The sequence below is a fragment of the Mobula birostris genome, chromosome 5, assembly GCF_030028105.1.
Source record: "Mobula birostris isolate sMobBir1 chromosome 5, sMobBir1.hap1, whole genome shotgun sequence".
In the NCBI taxonomy this organism is placed as follows: domain Eukaryota; kingdom Metazoa; phylum Chordata; class Chondrichthyes; order Myliobatiformes; family Myliobatidae; genus Mobula; species Mobula birostris.
Window position 1 is genome coordinate 37,798,353 of NC_092374.1, and position 23,449 is coordinate 37,821,801.

At 41.9% G+C, this 23,449-nt stretch overlaps 1 protein-coding gene and 1 long non-coding RNA gene across 3 annotated transcripts in view; both read right to left on the bottom strand.

Annotated features, from left to right (window-relative positions):
• Window positions 1-554: 554 nt before the first annotated feature.
• On the bottom strand, window positions 555-11,376 carry LOC140197639 (uncharacterized). Of its 2 annotated transcripts, none has more exons than XR_011885982.1 (3): window positions 11,140-11,376; window positions 3,145-3,560; window positions 555-1,301 (listed from the first exon to the last, which is right to left on the bottom strand). It is a non-coding gene; the product is annotated as an uncharacterized lncRNA (long non-coding RNA). The 2 variants fall into 2 exon arrangements; XR_011885983.1 differs by having other exon boundaries at window positions 11,031-11,376.
• A 1,762-nt stretch (window positions 11,377-13,138) lies between these two features.
• hmgcra (3-hydroxy-3-methylglutaryl-CoA reductase a) overlaps window positions 13,139-23,449 on the bottom strand; it is a 59,022-nt gene continuing 48,711 nt past the window's right edge. Inside the window, exons 19-20 of the mRNA XM_072257905.1 lie at window positions 22,308-22,462; window positions 13,139-17,029 (exon numbers count right to left, since the gene is read on the bottom strand). Of these exons, the coding sequence (XP_072114006.1) occupies window positions 16,975-17,029; window positions 22,308-22,462 (210 nt within the window). The 3' untranslated portion in view covers window positions 13,139-16,974. The remainder of the gene's footprint in view (window positions 17,030-22,307; window positions 22,463-23,449) is intronic.

Sequence of the window (23,449 nt, forward strand, 5' to 3'; positions counted from 1 at the left end):
ACCTTATTGTGTTATATACTGTTCAATGGTCAATAAAGATCAATAGCACACATTTAACACCTCTATTTAACGGTGACATCTGGGGACATGTAGACATGCATTAGAGATACCTGTTGTAGATAGACATTTAGTATATTTTCTTTTGTTTACGACCCCTTGTTTTTTTAATTCCTCACCGTATTTATATAAAATCTTCATTGCTTCTGTCAATAGTCTTCAAATATTTCTTTTCTTTCCTGATCTCCTTTCTAATTTATGCATGCACCTTTTATACTGCAGTCAGATTTCTCCAGGTTTGTTCTCCATTTTTGTCATACTCTTTCTGTGTATTTTCCTGGTCATTTGCAGGGGTCTAGTTTTGCTTGACCTGCATTTCCTGTATCCTCCTTGAAGACCTCTGATTATCTTTCTTTCAACTGATATTAAGAACCAGCTTTTACAAATTGCAGCTACAACCAGCATACCACCTGATCATGCCTGCTTTGAGTTCTCCAGTTTAATTATTTGTGTTCATATCTTTCAACTATTAAGCAATGTCTCACGTACAAAAGATGTATGGTTTTGAACTCATTCCTAAACTTTATTAAAATAAATCTCAGCCCATGTAGGAATAAATGAAAATTGATTAGAAATGCATATACAACTTACTAGAAAAGCTGCCCTCTGAATGCACTGCCTCGTGAATTGGCATTTTTTAATAATAGATGCAACAAATGGACATCATAGATGGTTTAGTATTTATTACCCTTCCATTGGGCAGCATGGTAGCGTTTTGCTTCACGCGGCCCGTGATCGTGATAAGGGTTTACTTCCCACTGCTATCTGTAAGGAGTTTGTATGTTCTTCCTATAAATGTGTAGCTTTCCTCCAGGTGCTCTGATTCCCTCCCACATTCCAAAGACGTACGTTTAGATTAATATGCTACGTTAGCGGCAGAAGCGTGGCGACACATGCAGGCTGTCCCTCTCAATCCTAACTGATTTGATTTGTTGCACACTGCATTTCACTGTATGATTCGATGCACATGTGACAAAAAAAGTTTATCTTTATAACTGCTTAGTCCTTTTCTTATCGTGGAAGCAACTCTCATGATACTGAACTCAGTCTAAACCAGGTCTCTCTGAATGCTATCATAAAATATCTCTACATTGCTGCCACCAATATTCTGGATCTGGTAACGAATTGGATTTAGCAGATCCACAGTGCGGCTGTAATTTCCATTTGCAAATTCTATTATTGCTTGGCAGATAGCAAGCACCAAATGTTGACCAAGCTGGTGCTGATAATTTTCACCCAGAGTTCTGTGAAATGAAAAACAAAATCATTTTCAACAATCTAAGTTATTTCCGCTCAATGCACTACAGAGTACACAGTGAAAATTGGTTTGTTTCTTTATAAAATATTAACTTTTTTTCTTCAAAATCAATGAGCCGATTTTCTATTGTAAATGAATAGTGTAATTCGGAAACTAACTAGTTTTCACCAGAGGTGCTCTTGCAGCAGAAAGGAATTGGACTGATTTACTAGAACAAGTGATTTTGCATGTGTCTCTGTTTGGATCTGAGAATTGGTATCAAAACAAGCACAGACTGGTACTGAGATTTTCTTTTTTTTTGCCTTCATCGCAGGAAAAGTTTCTGGGGCTGAGAGTTTTCCTTTGATGCTGCAACCTTTCTTCCACCTTCAGAATTCTGATTTCATTTAGACCTTGTAATTGCAAACTACTAGTGGACATTAATCATTTCAATGGTTCTACATCACCTACTGCTTCCATGCCCTCAGACCTTGACAATACACTGTTCACATTACCTTCTTAAGATACACTCAGTGGCCACTTTAATAGGTACACCTGGATACCTGCTCGTTAATGCAAATATCTAATCAGCAAATCATGTGACAGCAACTCAATGCATAAAAGACATGGTCCTGGTCCTGGTTCTGGTTCTGATTCTGATTCTGGGATGTTGCCTGGCCTGCTGAGTTCCTCCAGCATTTTGTGTGTGTTCCTTCCCCTCTACTACTGTTAACAAAGCCCTGATCATATCTCATCCATTTCCTGCACCTTCACTCTCGCTTTGTCCTCTGGGACGGAACAAGGATAGCGATTCCCCTGCCCTCATCTTCCACCCAATTAGTCTCCACATTCAACAGACCATTCTCTGCAACTTCCTCCATTTCAAATAGATTCCATTACCAGTTACATCTTCCCGTCCACTTCCCTTTCAGTATTTCACAGGGGCCATTACCTTCATGACTTCCTGATCCACTTTCCTGTACCCAGGACCTGCAAATGACACAACACTTGTCCTCCCCTCCCCTTCCTCTCCCCCCTCCCCCCTTCCCCCCTCCCCCTACTACACTCCAGGGATTAAAACGGTCTTTCCTAGTTATTTCTCCATACCATTCCCATTCTGCTCCCTCACTTACAAGAGAGTTACCATAAGCATGAGTAACAGCACCTCATCCCTCTTCTGGAACGTTGCAGCATTTTGCATTTAATGTCCAATTCTTCCACTTCTGGTAACTTGATATTTCTGTCTGTCGGTCACCCACCTGTGATATTATCTCAACTTGCTTGTATGCACCCTCATTATTTTCCTTTTCTTTCCTCTGAGAGTGGGAGACAAGTCCATCCTGACCTGCCAGACATGTCTTCCTTCTCTGTACTTCACAACTCCCACATTCTTTCGGATATATTCTTTTGTCTATGTTCTCACTCTCTAACTGTCCCCATTCACTCACTGACCATTCTACTTTACCCTGTCAGAAACATCACTCCTGTCTATGCTTGCTGCAGCTTAATGAGCTTCTTTTATCTCCTTCACACTTGACAAAGGGTCTTCAACCTAAACGGTTAACTCAGTGTTTCTTCTCACAGGCATTGTCCGACGTACTGAGCCCTTCCAAAGCTTTCTGTTTTCATTTTATACTTTCACCCAGAAATCCTGACAGCATCTCAGCTCTTCCGAATGGAGGACTTACCCTTCTCTCCACAAACCATCAAGCCCACGCCAGTAAAATGTCCTCGCAATAGAACAACTTCAAATCCACTCACTTTCTTCATTATCCTTCTCTCCACAAACCACCCAGTCCACCCCAGTAAGAGAATCCTCGTAAAAGAACAACTTCTTCAAATCCACTCACTTTCTTGTGTCTGCTTTATTGGGAGCAAGTTGAAAACTTCAAATTCCTTGTGTTTGCGTTGAAAACTTCTTGTTGCTGTCCAAATCAGATCCTCTTCCTCATCTCTTTTTGAGGATAGGTTAGTTATTGTACAGTATTTGTGCTATTTTCTGTTTGATCCTGAGATGGAAAACTTTGCTCCTTCTTTTCACTCGGCTCATTTTCACAAGGTCTTGCTCCTAACTTCTCCTTTCCTCATCTTGCCCCATCTCTATCTCTGGGGTTAGGTAGCAAGCCATTCAGGCCGTCCATAGGATACGAATGTGTTCCAGTTCTACAGATCATTTTGCTGAGATCTGTTTTCACTTTGACATGAAGGAGTCTTTTTCTGTTGATCAGTGTCAAACAATCCAAGTTAAATCCACTGTGATACAATGCTGTAAAACAATAAAATATGAAAACTTCCAAGGGAGGGCAAATATTTTTTATAGGCACTGCATATACAGTGGATTCCAGTTAACTGGGACACACTGGAACTAGTACATTTTGGCCCAATTAATCATCTGCTAGTTAGCCTCCGTTTCATGGAAGTAGTTGCTCTTGTGCATCCCCTCTGCCTACCTGTCTGTCTTTTCAATATAATGTGTATCCTTGGATGTTAAGCTCCCTGCTGTAATCTTCTTTCAGCCACAATTCTGTGATGCCCACAACATCATATATGCCAATTTGTAACTGTGCAACAAGTTCATCTATTTTTTTCCACATACTATGCCCATTCAAACATAACACTTTAAGTCCTGTATTCCACTTTTCGATTATGCCCACTTTTTACATTGCAACTCATCCTGTTGACTGTAATTTTGCCCTATCAGCCTCTACTTGCTAGCAGTCTCATTACACACTGCCTCATCTTCAGCATTATCACTCCAGTTCTCATCCCCTTGCCAAATTAGTTTAAATGCTCCCGAACAGCTCTAGCAAACCTGCCCACAAGGATGTTGGTTCCCCTTGGGTTTAGGTGAAACCCATGCCTTTTGTACAGCTCATTCCTTCCCCGGAAGAGATTCCACAAATCCAGAAATCTGCAACCTTGACCCCTGCACCAGTTCCTCAGGCATGCATTCACCTGCCAAATCATCCAATTCTTACCCTCAAAGACACGTGGAATAGGCAGCAGTCCAGAGATAACAACCCTGGAGGTCCTGTTTTTCACCTTATTATCTACTGTAGCTCCCTAAAATCTCTCTTTGGGACCTCCTCACCTTTCCTGTCTATGTCATTGGAGCTAATATGTACCAAGCTTTTTGGTTGCTCATCCTGCCCTTTGAGAATGCCAAAAACTCAATCCAAGACAACCCTAACAATGTCACCTGTTACACCCACAGAATTTCATCTCCGTTCCTCTGACTATGGAATCTCCTATCACCATTGCAGTCCTCATCACCTCTCTGCTTTTCTGAGCCACAACACCAGACTCTGTGCCAGAAACCTGGTCACTGCGGCTCCCCCCCCCCCCACCCTGGTAAGTTGTTCCTACCCCTCCCCAATAAGTATCCGAAGTGGTATACGTATTATAGACGGGAATGGCCACAGGAACCCACTCCGGCTGCCCATTTCCCTTCCTTCTCCTGACAGTCACCCAGTTACCAGCCTCCTGCAACCTAGGGTGACTACTTCCCTGCAGCTCCCATCTATCACCTCTTGAGCTCGTTTGAGCCAAGGACATCTTCAAAAGGCGATGCCTCAAAAAGGCGACATCTCTCATTAAGGACATCCATCACCCAGGACATGCCCTCTTCTCCTTGTTCCCATTAAGGACAAAGTACAGGAGCCTGAAGACACACACTCAACCTTTTAGGAACAGCTTCTTCCCCGCGCCTTCAGATCTCTGAATGGACGATGAACCCATGTTCACTACCTCAGTTTCTTTTGTTCTTTTTTATGCTCTTTTTGCACTTATTTAATTTTAATATACACAATACATATATTTCTTATTGTAATTTATAGTTTCTTAAAATTATACATTGTAAAACAACATATTTCATGACACATACCAGTGATGTTAAGCCTGATTTTGATTCTGATTCTGAAGAATCAGGTACATGGAAAATTCAGTGATCACAGACGTCAGTATAGGTCAGCAGTACTTGACAGAGCTGGGTAGATTAATGTTCTGGTACATATTCAGCCACTCCACCCAAAGGAGATACATTATTTTAACTCTACATTATACAACGCTGATGCTGGCAGGATTTTATTTAAAGATACAAAACACAAATACCAATGTTTTTAACAGAATTTATCAAGTTTCTAAAGTGTGTGAGAGAGAGAGAGAGAGAGAGAGAGAGAGAGAGAGACCCACACTACACTCACAGTTAATGTTAATCAGCAACATAGAGTTGAAATATGCTTTGAAGCTCTGATATCTGCTGTAATTAATAAATTACCAGGTCTATCATATTGGCTCAGCCAATGTCAAGGTAGTCACAATGTCCTGTTGGTATTTTTCCATAGACTTGCAATCAAGACTTCCCTGCACTGTGTCAATCTTGCAAGTTTACTTCTCATGATACTGGCACATTTCTGTCTCTCACAGTACGCCTACTAACCTGAATTTTGAATTGCTGTTATCAAAGCATGAGGCACAAATCTACCAATTTAGTCGCACCCAGGACAACTGATGCCCTAGATATTTTCTCTTCCCAGTCATGCAGAAAATCTGAAATGACGATGGAAGGTACAGGCCAGGCGGCAGCTGTGGAGCGAGAAACATAGTGATGAAACATATGGGAAATGGTGGATCCCATTATGGTTCAGGGAGGCCAGACGTGCAGCAATTCTTGGCTGCCTCAAGGCTGGTGAACAAATCACAAACAAGAGAGAATCTACAGATGCCGTAAATTCGAGCAACACACACAAAATGCTGGAGCAACTCAGCAGGCCAGGCAGCATCTATGGAAAAAAGTTCAGTCGATGTCTCGGGCTGAAACCCAGTCCTGCCGAAAGGTCTCGGCCCGAAACATCGACTGTGCTCTTTTCCATAGATGCTGCCTGGCCTGCTGAGTTCCTCCAGCATTTTGTGTGTGTTTCAAGGCTGATGATTTGAAGCTTCAGGCAATCCGACACTTCAGGGAGAGGCAGAGCCACCTGGACACCTGGTTCTCCCGGAGGCAGGTTAATTACTTCAAATCTGATTGGTTGTCTGGGAGGGAAGGCGTGGTTGCAGAAAAGGAAGGTGGAGGGGTCCGGAGGTGCATCAGTCTTTACCCTTGACTAACATGCACACAATCCTTACTCACTCATTAGTCACTGATGGGGACCGCAAGGAGGATTTGACAATGTACATAGCATGATGGGACAGAGAATGGGGGGGTCATTCAAGTTAGAGACATAGAGTAACACAGCACGAAAATAGGCCCTTTGGCCCATTTTATCCATGCCAACCAAGGTGCCTGCATTGGTCCATTTTACTCGAAACCTTTCTTGCTGATTTAATTATCCAAATGTAATTTCAATGTTGTTATTGTAGCCAGTTCGACTACTGTCTTGGGCAGCTTACTGCACATGCACACCACCCTCAGCATGACAAAGTTCCCCCCCAGGCCCCCTTTAAATCTTTCTCCTCTCACCTTAAAAGTGTTTTTATTCCTTTTTTTCTGGGGAAATCTTTTATGGTCAACCCTGCTACAAAAGTCTAACATTACAAAGAAAATAGTCCCCACATCCTCTCCCTAGGGATGGGTGTGTGTGTGGGGGGGGGGGGGGGGGTGGAGGAAATGAGAAGTGCTTTAGTATTAAGAGCAGATCATACTTAGTGAAAAAGGCATTGATCTGTCCAGCATAGACCTGGTCCCAAAGGGTGGGTTACCTGCTCAGGACTAGGGACATCTCATCTGGTGTGGAGAAGAACATGGAGTGGGAGGGGGAAGTTGGCCTGGTTTAGCATGATGTTGAAGCACTTCTGACATAGACAGGGCCAGAAAGGAGATTGTGTTGAATAATTATGAGCAGCTTGTAGCAAAAATGGAAATCACAACCACAGGGGTGCGAATCTTGGGTTTGTTATCCGATTCCTGTGCAAATTGGACAAATGAGGTTAGAGAAGTTAATCTGTGACTCTGAGGTTCTTGTAGGAAAAACGGGTTCCAACTCATGGGAGACTGGAACTGGTACTGGATGAGAGGGCTGCTCAAGCAGGGTGTCATGGCGGCGTGACACTATTGCAGCTCAGAGTGTCGGAGTGATGGGCTTAATAACGACGCCGGCTGTAAGGAGATAGCGCATCCTCCTCGTGAACGTGTGTGTTTCCTTCAGATGTGCCAGCTTCCTTCTACATTCCAAAGACGTACCGGCTAGTAGGCTAGGGTTAAATAGATGGGTTGCTGGTTTGTGCGGCTCATTGAGCTGGAAGAACTGGTCCACGCTAAATCTCTAAATAAATAAATGAACTGGGCTAGGCTTCACTTGAACTGTGCTGGGATCAATGTTAAAGCAAATTTCTTAACAAGAGAGGGGAGGTTTCAGGCGAAGGGTAGTTTGATAAATCACAAGTAATGCAGGAGCAGTGGCATTGGGTAATGAAGGGTTAAAGTAAAATTGAAGCATGACAGAAAAGGACAGAAAATATAAGCAAAAGTGTGCAACGGAAAGCTAATCCAGAAGAAGTAAAGTTTGTAGAACATCTGAACATATTGCACCTTGGCAGAATGCATTTGTAACAAGAGAGGTGATTAGATAGCAGGTAGAGAAATAGATGTGGTTATTTAATATCTATGACAGAGATGCTGTTGCAGGGTGACCATAATGGGAACTCAGTATTCCAGGCTATTTGATGTCACAAAAGAATCAACAAAGGAAAAGGGGGTAGTCAGCATTGTTCGTCATGTGGAGTGTCTGTCCAGTGGTGAGTGGTGCCATAGCTGTTGTGAATTGTGATGTATATTTGGTTTGGGCAGAAAAGGGGAATAACAGAGACAAGGTGAGTGGTCTCTAGGCCCAAAAGTGTTGCTTCCCATTCGAATAAGGCATAAAAGGAAAACGTCAAAGGCATGTTAAAAGAGAACTGCAATGATCACGGGCGACTCTAATCTGTATTCTGAGTGGGCAAACCAAATGGGGAATGTGTTGTAATTGAAATGAGACAGATTCTTTGGGTCTCAAGGCAAGGATTCTGGACACACAGTTTTAACAATAAGGAGTTTATTTACAAGGGGAGAAGAGCTCGGGGACAACGCAAGTGGCTACAATATTCGCACAAACGTGCTTAGAATAGACGAGTGTGGGAAAAGGGTCAGCAGTACAATACACGGGAAAATGGTGTGGAGACAGAGTACAGGTACATATACAAGCAAGGGAAGAGTAACTATGATACTTGTCACCCCTTGGCTATGGGCAGGCACGGATCTCTGCTACAGGGACAAGAATAAATGCTCCCAAAACCCTATTCAATGCGCAGCTCACCACGTGTCGCCAGCACTGTTCTGCAGTCTTCAGCCTGGAGTGAGCAGGTTGGTCCCTCGAGGATGGCAAAAAAGAGGAGTGAGCGAGCCAAGCACATATAGCACCCTTTATAGGTCAGGGGGCTGGAGGGTGCGGCCCAGGTGATTCACCGGGGGGTGGGGGGGGGCAATGGCTTGGTGCTAGAGGGGTTAACCCAATTAAGGTGGCCAATGGTTAAGTGTGCATTTATTAGTTGGGAAGGGTGAGATGTTGACTGGCATGTGGCGTGCCTTCCAAGCAGGTAGAGGGCAGTGCTGAGCCGTGACAGGCACAGATCTCTGGATACAGAAGGGTACAGTGAAAGAACAATTTCTGAAATGGTTCAACTCAAAAACAGGTTGTTCCAGATTTTCTCCCCACGCCTGTCCTTCTCTGCAATTTTAAACCACAAGTGTTCTAAATTTCTCCAGAAATGTAAGCAACATTGTTTTAAGACATTTTAAAAAATCTATCAGTCCTCAAAATTGGAGGACTCCTGACTGCAGACTCAGGTTGCAACTGCAGTTTCCCTATAAGAAAAGGGAAATGCTGGGTTGCAAATAAAATTGAAATGTGGGTCCCCGAGGCCCTCACGTCTACCATTCTGCTAGCTAAATGCACCGTCTCTGGAAAATAAAATTGAAGACCTTGGAGCAAGATTGCAGTATGATAGCTTAGCACTTTGCTGCTACAGCTCAGGGCATTGGAATTCAGAGTTTAATTCCATCGCTGTCTCTAGGGAGTTTGCACGTTTTAGCCATTGATTTCCTCTGGGTGCTCCAGTTTCCTCCCACAGTCCAAAGACGTACTGGTTAGTGGGTTAATTGGTCACTGTACATTGTCCTGTGATTAGAGTAGTGTTAATGATGGATGCTGCCTTTCAGAGGAATCACTTTTTGAAGATGTCCTTGGTGCTGGGTAAGCCAGTTCCCATGGTGGAGCTGGCTAACTTTACAACTCTCTGCAGCTTTTTCCCCTAATCCTATGCAGTGGCCCATCCATACCAATAGAGATTTGCTGGTCTTCGGTGACATATCAAATCTCCTCAAAATCTTATTGAAATATAGCTACTGGCATGCTTTCTTCTTAGTATGTTGCGGCCACAATAGATTGTCAGATACCCAGGAACAGGAAACTGCTCACCCTTTCTACTGGTGAATCCACTATGAGGATTGGTGTGCGTTCCCTTGACTCCCCCTTCATAAAGTTCACAATCAATCCCAGGCAGCCCAGGAACTCGGGGTGGGGGGGGATAAAGCAAGCTTATGAAAGGTAAGGAGAACTGACGTAGGAGAGACCAGCAGAGTGTTTCCAGCATTTTCTACTTTTATTTCAGATCTCCTGCTTCTGCAGCTCTTTTATTTCATTTACAAGTGCAATGATATTGGCTAGAAGCACAGCAGACTTATTGTATAATGTAAGCAAAAGGGATGGCAGGTGCTGCAATCTGGAGTAAAAATAACCTCATGGAGGAACTCAGGCAGCATTTGTGAGGGTACGAATTGTTAGGGATTTGGTTTGAGCCCCTGTAACAGCACAAAGGGAGATGACTAGAATAAAGAGGATAGTGGGAGTGTTGACACAGGGCCCAGTAGGTGACTGACCTACCAATGAAGGGTGAAGGACAACTGGCAGATGGTGTCAGATAGGGAGGGAAGGGGTGGAGCTGTGAGATCTAGGACACAGTCTTGGAGAACTCCAGCAGTGCTGTCCTCAAGATGAGATGATTGACCTTTAAAAAACAAAACTAATACTATTTCAACTAGTTTGTTAATTGAAATTTGAAAAACTATCCCTTTTTGTTGTGTCCATTAATAACATGTTTAACATAACACCAAGCATGTAGTTCATCTCAGTGTATTTATAATTAGGGTAGGCAAGTATATTTAGAAACTATTTGCTGTGTAATCAAATGATTCAACAATGATACACTGCCAATATTTAAAGAAAAATGTCTTTTAAAGCGGAATGTGCAATAGAGAGAGATTAAAAAAAGGACAAGAAAAGTGAGGAGTAAGGAAAGGGGGAGAGAAAGCGAGGCAGAGGGTTAAAGAGTGCCATGGAAGGGTGAAAAAGTAGAGAAGGAATGTAAGGGATAGTAACACACACAAAATGGTGGAGTAGCTCAACAGGTCAGGCAGTATCTATGGAGTAATAGTCGACATTTCGGGCCGAGACCCTTCAGCAGCAGAAGCTCCTGATGACAATTGTCTTGTGTACATGACATTTTGACATGCCTGGAAATTGTTGTACTTAAAATCAAAAACATAGATAAAGCTTGAAATTCCAGATCACTATAATTAGTTTGTCAGCAACTTATTGAGAATATTAAAAAGAGCATCTCAATGAACCTTAAAATAAAACACAATGGAAATAGGGATAAGTGATACTTATTGTCTTGGATAATATATAAAAAAGTCAAATCTTACGGAGCAAAAATCTTGGTTGCGGAGGTAGGCGATTCTGGCCAACCAAGTGGTTTGCATGGACTTCTGTCACCTCTTGTGCTGCTCCTTTATGGGTTAGATTGGTATTTACCTTAATTCCTGCCTCAGACAGTCCATTTGTAGCTGGATCTTTTGGTGATCACATTAATAAGGGATGTCCCAGCATTTACTCCCATCATCACGCTGTTCATTAACACAAACACGAGGAATTCTGCAGATGCTGGAAATTCAAGTGACACACATCAAAGTTGCTGGTGAACGCAGCAGGCCAGGCAGCATCTCTGGGAAGAGGTACAGTCGACTTTTTGGGCCGAGACCCTTCGTCAGGACTAACTGAAGGAAGAGCTAGTAAGAGATTTGAAAGTGGGAGATGGAGGGGGAGATCCAAAATGATAGGAGAAGACAGGATTCATTATTTATTTATATACACACATTCTTTCTCTCTCTCTCCTTTTTCTCCCTCTGTCCCTCTCACTATACCCCTTGCCCATCCTCTGGGCTTCCCCCTCCCCCTTTTCCTTCTCCCTAGGCCTCCTGTCCCATGATCCTCTTGTATCCCTTTTGCCAATCACCTGTCCAGCTCTTGGCTCCATTCCCCCCCCCCCCCCACCCACCATCTTCTCCTAATATTTTGGATCTCCCCCTCCCCCTCTCAAATCTCTTACTAGCTCTTCTTTCAGTTAGTCCTGACGAAGGGTCTCGGCCCGAAACATCGACTGTATCTCTTCCTAGAGATGCTGCCTGGCCTGCTGCGTTCACCAGCAACTTTGATGTGTGACGCTGTTTATTAAGTTCTATTTATATTGAGGGTAGCACTGAAAGCTATTACCAATGTGGCATCTGCTGCCCCCTGGTGGATTATATGTACCAGACCTTGATTCATTGCAACTAGTTCTAGATGGCAACATTATTATTCCTAACTATATAAGTTACTGGTAAAATTTCATATCTTACTTTTTTTTTAATTTAGAGATACAACATGGTTACAGGCCCTTCTAGCCCAAAAGAACCTGTGCCATACGATTGCACTCATGAGATGAATTAACCTACAAAACGTTGTCTTTGGAAGGTGGGAGGAATTTGGAGCACCCAGAGGAAATCCACAGTCACAGAGCGCACGAACCCCTTACAGACAGAGGCCGAATTAAACCCTTATCACACAATACCACTCCACACCAAGATAAGCTGGGCTTGTTGTACTGTATGTAGTTATGTTCCATCACCCATTCCCATCCCTTTCACAGAGCTCTGATTTCAGTTGACACATCAGCACCCCCATCAATCCCCCTGTCCAATTACTCTTCCCAAAATTACTACATAAAAGTGGCAGTTTGTGAATAAATTCGTCCTATTATCCAGACTACAGTCTTGATTGTAAACTGCAACTGAATTATTCCGTGCTGTTAATCTATAATTCCTGTTATTGAATGAAATAGTCTCAGTGACCCTGTAAAATCATATCTGTCATCATTAATCCTCCCATCACCCCGTAAATGAATAAAGGTGAAGCTCACTCAAGATAGGAATTTGTTCACAAAATACTTTTAGGCTACAGTTGTGTAGTTCTGGTTGCAAAACTATAGGAAGAACAGTATTCTGGAGAGACTGCTGGGCAGATTCACTTATAAGATTAAGGAAAACAATACAGCCTCCCTAAAGTGGAGAAGGCAAAGGTCTTAATGTAATTGAGATATACAAAATTATGAGGGGAATAGATAAACTTGAACATCTTGTATTAGTATTCAATTGGCAATCAAGTTGTGGGTCACTCAGAAAACAAGACTGAGGCATTTTTTTAAATCAGTCTTTTATTCTCCATAACTAACATACCACTTACCATCCTCCCAGCTTTCCATTGCTATATTTAAAAAATAGCATTCCTTTGTCACTTCTGTTCTTGATTTTATTTTCTTTACTGTATCCTAAATGACATCTTAATTTTCTCTACTTGAAAAACTAATTATTACATTCTCCAGGAATACCATTGGTCTGAAGGATGTGTACTATATCTCAAGATAGACTATTGCCAAGCTCTACTTCAAGTTACAGGACACAAAACTTGAAACAAGGGAGTTAATTAAAAAAACACATTATTCATTCACATAATTTTATTATTCAGATACAAAATTGCTGACAAATATTTACATACTGTACAGAAATATATCAGAGTACCATTTGATTAATTTCTATGGGCCAAAAAATGGCATCATCATCCCCAACAACATTGCCACTGTCTCATGCTCAAAAGCATTAACCTTAGATGATAACTGAATCTACAATTCCTCAAATTAATTAATTATCAAACTACTGTTTTGGTGAACATGCTCAATTCAATTGCCAAGACTCTTAAAAAATTGCAGACCAAGTATTTAATTGGGGCATTCTACCTAATTGGCTCCATCTTAAATTTACTGTTATCACAAGTAACGGAAAATGCTGCAAAGTTGGGTGAATTAATTTAGGGAATACAGCAACAGATGACCAACTAAAAAGTAACATAATTGAGTCATGGCATATAGGCAGGGGGTGTGTGTGTGTGTGTGTGTGTGTGTGTGTGTGTGTGTGTGTGTGTGTGTGTGTGTGTGTGTGTGTGTGTGTGTGTGTGTGTGTGTGTGTGTGTGTGTGTGTGTGTGTGTGTGTGTGTGTGTGTGTGTGTGTGTGTGTGTGTGTGTATATATATATATATATATATATAAAAATAAATAAAATGGGAAACACACCCCCTGGATGAATTCACAGGCCAAGCAGCCTTAATGAGATAAATGAATGGTTGATGTTTCAAGTAGAGACCTGCAACAACAGGGCTGTAGAGGAGTCTTAATTTCCTCACGTTTGTCTATTTGAATATTTTATAAATTTCTCTTCTACCAGAGCCACGAGTATGGAGAAGTTTGTTGCTTCATGTGTCAGAGGATGACCAATCTTACTACAACTCACGGATAAATAAAGCAACAATGAAGATATACAGGCAAGCAGGAAGATCTTCAAATTTCTCTAGTTTAAAGTTTTGTCAATGAGTTAATGAGTTTTACCTCTATCTTTTACAATATTTAATGATTATTAGGAAAAGGTTAATATGCTAAGCACAAGTAAACTGAAAATACCTATTTTATAAACAAATGAATATATATGCACACTATGAAAATACTTACTTTGATTTGAGCTTTAATAAGTAACACAAGATGTCATTTAATTAGTAAGAAAATGTACAATATAAATACACAGTATATTCACATTAGATACAGCTTCAAGCAAATGATGAACATTTGGGATTCAATAGACAGTACACAACATTGGTGGTCACCAGAAGCCAGTTACAAATAACGTTTATTGTTCAAAGAGCAGTTTTGAGGAAATTAGCCATGAGAGTTGGTTTTCATTCAGGGGCACTGCTGAAAGAGTGAAGTGTGTGCAGGGGGTGGGGGGGTGGGAAAGGGTTAGATACATTTTTTCTACTAAGAAATGAATTTTTGCTTGCATTTCACAAAATAGCGAAAGCTGAATCTTTTGTCAGTTGACTAGTGTATTAAGCAACTCTATAAATATCTGACAAAATAAAAGCACAGTCGCTTAAGCAACTGCACTGCAAAATCTTTTGCTGGACAAATGATAGGAAAGCAGGTGGCTGAGAACTTCACTTCCTTGGTTACTGAATAGCTAGCTATTGTTTTTCAAGTAAATATTATATAAATAAAATTAATGAATTTTCTACTAAAATTGCATATCAAAAGTGGTAAGTTATTTACATTTGATTAAGAACCATTTGCTAACAGGTAGAATAATGCACTCCTCTTTAAAAAAAAGAGATCACTGGCAAGAAGATTTGGATGAAAAATAAATCTACTTTTCTGTACAATGGGTCAATTTTTGCAAAGATGGCAAAAGAATTAGGTGAACTCAGAGGAACAGTGTAATCTTGAGAGGAAACGCAAATGTAAGTGTATCTTGTCTCAGTGCACTAGTGGGACAGTTTGAAAAAAATCCAAGGTTAACAAAAATATGTTGAAATTCTATATTACCAAGAGGACCACAGTCAAAAGGAACTCGTTCACAATGGCTCAGAAGCACAGCAGCACAAGGAAAAAAGTTGTATTATGCACAAAGTTTCTATAAAATTCTGAAGTTGATTATATCCAATTGGGGATGTAAACTTAACATTAGTAGGGAAAGGCAACTTTCAGGTGTGTCATATTCCGAGAATTGTTAACATTAAACATGATATAGTTCATGTGCAGTGGGACCTATATTAACACAGGATCAAAATTTCCTAAAACCATATCCACCAAATTTCATCCAAATTTCTACTTAAGTGAGTTATACAGAAAGCCTCTATCTCATGAACAAGTGTTGAAATGAAAAAATTAAAACACTGAGAAAATTAGTTTTGCTGTTGCCCTTTATAATTAAATCTATACATGAATATTTAACATGAAGCCATCACAATAGGATCAGACATCCACACTGTTCCGCTTACTGAGCGTGCCAACCACCTATTTACACTAATGTTACATTAATCCCATTCTCCTTTATTATGAACTTCCTTCAAATTCTACCTGTTACTTACATACTAGGGACAAATTTACAGGGCTAATAACCTCCAACACTGCAGAAATCTGGGATGTTGAAGGAAATCCTAGGAAAACATGAGAACTCTGTACAGACTGCACTCAAGACCAGAACTGCATCTGGGTCTCAGGTAGTGCAAGGCAGCAACTCCACTAGTTATGCCATTGTGGCAGAACAGTCATGTCAAGGCTTCAGTTACCAGTTCATATAGATCTATTTTTAATGCATTAAAATGGTAGATTTTGTGCCTGAACTTTGTAGCTTAATTTTCTAGTCCGCTAGCACTGAGGCACTAAAATTATGTAGGAGCTGCAGTTTGTGGGTGAGAAGATGGTAATGGTGGGAGAGTGTTTCTGGTTTTGTTTCTATACATGCAAAGTTTTCAATAAATTTGGGGCAGAAGTTGCTATAATATAATTTTGGCTATTCAGATCGGTCTCTAACACCCATCAATAAACTATGTTAATTCAATTAACTGATGGATACTGGATGAAGTTAAAGTGAGATGAAGAAGTTGAAGTACATTATTACTGAAAATTTGGCACCTTTTTTATATAATAGTTTTTCAGTTGAAAAGTGCTCTAACTTTTGAGACTGACAGTACATGAAACAATACGTTCCATTTTGCCATACGCTACCAATGATGCTCGAAACCAGTAGGCACAGAATATGTTTGGGGTTATATTGTATGATGGGTTAGAATGGATGAAGCTCGGAAAAAAATATAATAATCCTATTTGATTTTCATTTCATCACAACATTCCCTTTTTCTGAATGTATTGCAGAAAGCAATGTTGGGCAGTACATCAAGAAATTTTTCAAGTCTGATTTTGAAAACGCCAAGTACCTGACATTTTATGACAGTTAACCCCACACCTGAACAGAGGAAAACTGTCCATAGCCACGTTACTTTAATTAAATGTTGTTACTATGTTCCTTCCAATAATCTTTTCCTGCAAGCCAAAAGTCGAGTTTTAGAATAAAGTCAATTTCAAAAATATGAATAACTGAAGTTTGAGAAAATTATGCAAAGTCCGAGGAAATTGTTTTAAGACGGTACAAATATGTAGGGATAACAAACATTCACAAGGTCCATTATTTTGCAGCTCCTTTCAGTGTACATTCACATGATATTCAATCCTATGCATGACTGTATGGTTTGAGTTTGTACCACCTCTGAGCTTTGAGTGTAATTTACGTCCAATCAATGCTGCTTTTGCCTAGACTGATATGACAACATATCAGCAATCCTGAAAACTGAACTGTCCCCTCACATAGACAAGGGAAAAATCCAAAACAACTTTCTAATATCCAGATGTTTGTCTTTACAGTTAGCCTCCAGGTTGTAATCTTGGAGTGATCAAGCTGCTTTCTTTGTACAGCTGCCAGGGACATCCTGAAGATTGATCTTTGACCTGCAGAAAGCAGATTAGTGGATAGCTTTGTGAATAACCTTGCATAATTGTATCAGCTTTGTCAATTTTAAGTGAATTTTGCATACCAATACTTTCAACTTACAGACCAAGATGACAGTGCATCTTGTGTTTATTTGAATCAATTAACAACCTTTATTGCTTGCTTCTAAGTGATAGCGTTTCCTTTATGGCCTACTTATTCAAAATTTCAAGTACTTGCTAATTTCTTTTTCAACAAACCATTAAATTTTATGGACAACTCAATAATGAGATATTGAACTTTAGTATAATTCCGTACCTATTCAAATATACTTTTCTAGCATTGAATTAGATCATTGCTAGGTTTTCAATCTTGTTCAAGCAACCTGGTAACTCCAACAATTACTCTACAGAGATTAACTAAATCAGCAATGATGAGAAATCAAAAACTTGGGACCTTCAATAAAGTTGCACGTAGTAGGCTGAGAGAAAGTCAGGAGCACGGGATCCAGGAAAATTCACTTGTGTGGATTCAGATTTAGTTTGCTTACAGAAGGTAGAGGGTTTTAGTAAGTGGTCATATCCTCCCTGGAATTCGGAGACCTGTAGTGTTATGCAGGGATCAGTTCTTGTACCCCATTTTCTATAATGATCTTAATAAATGACTTGGAGGAGGAAGTAGAAAGGCGGGTTAGTAAGTTGCACATGACACAAAGGTCGGTGGTGGTGTGGATAGTGTAGATTATCATAGATTACAATGGGACATGACAGGATGCAAGGTTAGGCTGATAAGAGGCAGATGGCGTTCAATCTGGAAAAGTGTGAAGTAATGCACATTGGAAGGTTGAACTTGAAAGCTGAGTACAGGGTTAATGGCAGGATTCTTAGCAGTGTGGAGCAATAGAGGGGCCTTGGGGTTCCCTTTCAAAGATTGCTCAAAGTTGCTGCACAGGTTAATAGGGTATATTGTTAGAAGGCATATGGTATATTGGCCTTCATTAATCACAAGATTGATTTCAAGAAACGCGAGGTAATGCTGCAGTTCTCTAAAACCCTTGTTAGGTCACACTTGGAGTATTGTGTTTGATTCTGGTCGCCTTACTAAAGGAAGGATGTGGAAGCTTTAGGGAAGGTGTGGAGGAGACTTACCAGAATAGTGTCTGGATTAAAGAATATGTCTAATAGGGAAAGGTTGATCAAGCTCGGGCTTTTCTCTTTGGAGCAAAGGAAGTTGAGAGAAGACTTGATAGAGGCATACAAGGCAAGAGCAGTTGATAGAATGGACAGCCAGCACCTTTTATCCCCCCAGGACAGAAATAGCTAATACAAGAGGGCATAGTTTTAAGGTAAATGGAGAAAAGCATGAGGAAGGGATGTCAGAGGTACACACACACACACACACACACACACACACACACACACACACGGACACCTGGCAGAACACAATGGCTGGGTGGTAGCGAAGGCAAAAACGTTAAAGACTTTTAGATGAAAGAAAAATGAAGAGAAGTGTTTGACTTATCTTGGAGTGGGTTAAAAGGCTGTCAATAACATGTTCCTGATTTATTCATTTGGTACATTATTGGACAGCAACAATGTCATGTTATTTTTAATAACAATAAAACATTTGGGGTTCTACTGTTTAAAAATTAAAACAATCTTTCAAGCTGGATGATTTGGTCAGTATTTCTCCTAAGCAGTGAAGTAGAGCAAAATGTTAGAGCACCAGATAGTTCTGGTTCCCGATGGACTTTTTCCTAGGATAGTAAAATAGTTGAAGTGCCACCTTTGGTTTCCCTAAATTGAGGGAAAGTTTCATTAGTTTGAAGAACAGCAACAAAAATTCAAGATACCCATGCAAAATGGCTTTAAGAGAGGGAAACAACAGGAATTCTGCAGATGCTGGAAATTCAAGCAACACACATCAAAGTTGCTGGTGAACACAGCAGGCCAGGCAGCATCTCTAGGAAGAGGTGCAGTCGACGTTTCAGGCCGAGACCCTTCGTCAGGACTAACTGAAGGAAGAGTGAGTAAGGGATTTGAAAGTTGGAGGGGGAGGGGGAGATCCAAAATGATAGGAGAAGACAGGAGGGGGAGGGATGGAGCCAAGAGCTGGACAGGTGATTGGCAAAAGGGGATACGAGAGGATCATGGGACAGGAGGTCCGGGAAGAAAGACGGGGGGGGGGGGGGTACCCAGAGGATGGGCAAGAGGTATATTCAGAGGGACAGAGGGAGAAAAAGGAGAGTGAGAGAAAGAATGTGTGCATAAAAATAAGTAACAGATGGGGTATGAGGGGGAGGTGGGGCCTAGCGGAAGTTAGAGAAGTCGATGTTCATGCCATCAGGTTGGAGGCTACCCAGACGGAATATAAGGTGTTGTTCCTCCAACCTGAGTGTGGCTTCATCTTTACAGTAGAGGAGGCCGTGGATAGACATGTCAGAATGGGAATGGGATGTGGAATTAAAATGTGTGGCCACTGGGAGATCCTGCTTTCTCTGGCGGACAGAGCGTAGACGTTCAGCAAAGCGGTCTCCCAGTCTGCGTCGGGTCTCGCCAATATATAAAAGGCCACATCGGGAGCACCGGACGCAGTAAAACCCCGCTCTGGTCTTCTGCCTGCTCTGGATCTCTTTATCGCTAATTGCCGACGGGACATCAACCGTCTCGACTTCACCACACCTTGTCCCCATTCCAACCTCACTCCTTCCGAACGCTCTGCTCTCCACTCCCTCCGCACTAATCCTAACCTTATTATTAAACCCGCCGATAAGGGGGGTGCTGTTGTAGTCTGGCATACTGACCTCTACCTTGCCGAGGCACAGCGACAACTCGCGGATACCTCCTCTTATTTACCCCTCGATCGTGACCCCACTAAGGAACACCAGGCCATTGTCTCCCACACCATCACCGACTTTATCCGCTCAGGGGATCTCCCATCCACTGCTACCAACCTTATAGTTCCCACACCCCGCACTTCCCATTTCTACCTCCTACCCAAGATCCACAAACCTGCCTGTCCTGGCCGACCTATTGTCTCAGCTTGCTCCTGCCCCACCGAACTCATTTCTGCATACCTCGACGCTGTTTTATCACCCCTTGTTCAATCCCTTCCGACCTATGTTCGTGACACTACTCACGCTCTTAAACTTTTCGATGATTTTAAGTTCCCTGGCCCTCACCACTTTATTTTCACCATGGATGTCCAGTCCTTATATACTTCCATCCCCCATCAGGAAGGTCTCAAAGCTCTAAGCTTTTCTTTAGATTCCAGACCTAATCAGTTCCCCTCTACCACCACTCTGCTCCGTCTAGCGGAATTAGTCCTTACTCTTAATAATTTCTCCTTTGGCTCCTCCCACTTCCTCCAAACTAAAGGTGTAGCTATGGGCACCCGTATGGGTCCTAGCTATGCCTGCCTTTTTGTTGGGATTGTGGAACAATCTATGTTCCGTGCCTATTCTGGTATCTGTCCCCCACTTTTCCTTCGCTACATCGACGACTGCATTAGCGCTGCTTCCTGCATGCATGCAGAACTCGTTGACTTTATTAACTTTGCCTCCAACTTTCACCCTGCCCTCAAGTTTACCTGCTCCATTTCCGACACCTCCCTCCCCTTTCTAGATCTTTCTGTCTCTGGAGACAGCTTATCCACTGATATCTACTATAAACCTACTGACTCTCACAGCTATCTGGACTATTCCTCTTCTCACCCTGTCTCTTGCAAAAACGCCATCCCCTTCTCGCAATTCCTCCGTCTCCGCCGCATCTGCTCTCAGGATGAGGCTTTTCATTCTAGGACGAGGGAGATGTCTTCATTTTTTAAAGAAAGGGGCTTCCCTTCCTCCACTATCAACTCTGCTCTTAAACGCATCTCCCCCATTTCACGTACATCTGCTCTCACTCCATCCTCCCGCCACCCCACTAAGAATAGGGTTCCCCTGGTCCTCACCTACCACCCCACCAGCCTCCGGGTCCAACATATTATTCTCCGTAACTTCCCCCACCTCCAACGGGATCCCACCACTAAGCACATCTTTCCCTCCCCCCCTCTCTCTGCATTCCGCAGGGATCGCTCCCTACAAAACTCCCTTGTCCATTCGTCCCCCCCATCCCTCCCCACTGATCTCCCTCCTGGCACTTATCCGTGTAAGCGGAACAAGTGCTACACATGCCCTTACACTTCCTCCCTTACCACCATTCAGGGCCCCAAACAGTCCTTCCAGGTGAGGCAACACTTCACCTGTGAGTCGACTGGGGTGATATACTGTGTCCGGTGCTCCCGATGTGGCCTTTTATATATTGGCGAGACCCGACGCAGACTGGGAGACCGCTTTGCTGAACATCTACGCTCTGTCCGCCAGAGAAAGCAGGATCTCCCAGTGGCCACACATTTTAATTCCACATCCCATTCCCATTCTGACATGTCTATCCACGGCCTCCTCTACTGTAAAGATGAAGCCACAGTCAGGTTGGAGGAACAACACCTTATATTCCGTCTGGGTAGCCTCCAACCTGATGGCATGAACATCAACTTCTTTAACTTCCGCTAGGCCCCACCTCCCCCTCGTACCCCATCTGTTACTTATTTTTATGCACACATTCTTTCTCTCACTCTCCTTTTTCTCCCTCTGTCCCTCTGAATATACCTCTTGCCCATCCTCTGGGTCCCCCCCCCTCCTTGTCTTTCTTCCCGGACCTCCTGTCCCATGATCCTCTCGTATCCCCTTTTGCCAATCACCTGTCCAGCTCTTGGCTCCATCCCTCCCCCTCCTGTCTTCTCCTATCATTTTGGATCTCCCCCTCCAACTTTCAAATCCCTTACTCACTCTTCCTTCAGTTAGTCCTGACAAAGGGTCTCGGCCTGAAACGTCAACTGCACCTCTTCCTAGAGATGCTGCCTGGCCTGCTGCGTTCACCAGCAACTTTGATGTGTTTAAGAAAGGGAAATCAGATTTCATCAATTTATTGGAGTTCTATGAAGTAGCTACAAATGTCAGAATTGAATCATCAAAAATAATTGGGAACTAAAATTTGAAATAACACTAATATGAATAGAAGACTAGCTGGCTAAATTAATAGGAAATGGAGGGAAAAAGGTCTTCTGGTTTGCGCGTAATAGATGCAAACCAGTGCTGGGGTTCAACTTTTCACAGATGTATACGAATGACCTGAACAAAGGCATCAAAGGGTACATTTGTTAAATCCCTTTTCGGTACAGGAAGGGATTAAGAAAAGAGAGATTAAATAATTTTCTTTGTTTCTACATAAAAATAAAATGTGGCAAGGATCAAACTACCTGTTGTGGATCATATGGCTCTTCACCAGATGTCCTGCTGCCAAAGCTGCCATGAGAGAGAGCTCACCCGCCATTACTGTCCCACAAACAATCTCCGCCAATTGACGTGAATTTTCACCAGGGGCCTCCTTACTTGCACCCTGAACACCAAGCATCTATAAGGAATACAAAAAAAAGTTGGATATATCTGTTTTCCAACCGTTCCTCACCTGGACCTGAACGGCATCAGTAACTGCAGACTAAGTTTCCATAACTTGATTTGTCATTAACGGATGAGCACATCTCTAAGACTATGCATTTGACAGCCTGTATTTGAGTTATTTTAACAATTCCTACAATCTGTGATACAGCATCACTCCTCCCATCCCAAAACATTGCAATTATTGTATCAAGATACTGTAGAACTTGCAGCAAAAATAGAAGTGTACAAATGTAAAAGGTCTGGAATTCTACTTAAACACATGGGATATTTAAGTATGAAGGTAATTCCATACAGCCTGAGTATTACCACAAAACTAACTATACCATAAAATATGGATTTCTAAGCTGAACAATTTGCAACTTGTGCCATGTTATCAAGAAAACATCGTAAGAACACATGGAGTACTCCAGGTGCAGCCTCAACAGTACCCTGTACAGTTGCAGCATAACCTCCCTGCTCTTAAATTCAATCCCTCTGGCAATGAAGGCCAACATTCCATTTGCTTTCTTGATAGCTTGCTGCACTTGCAAACCAACCTTTGCGATTCATGCACAAGCACTCCTAAGCCCCTCTGCACAGCAACATGCTGCAATTTTTTTTACTATTTAAATAATAATCTGCTCTTCCATGTTTCCTTCCAAAGTGGATGATCTTGCATTTACCAACATGTTCTAAGGGACGCAAGTTCACTTTAGCCACTCTTTTCCACTTTATATAATTATCAAAACTTACTATCCATTGTTATATTTTGTGCTAGTTTATATTCATAATCCAGCTTCCCTTTCTTTATTGCTCACTTAGTGGTTCTTTGTTGCTTTTTAAAGTTTTCCCAATCTTCCAATTTCCCCATTACTCTTGGCGACTTTGTATGCCTGAGCTTTTAGTTAGATGCCTTCTTTTACTTACTTAGTTATCTAAGGCTGGGTCTCCCCACCCTTAC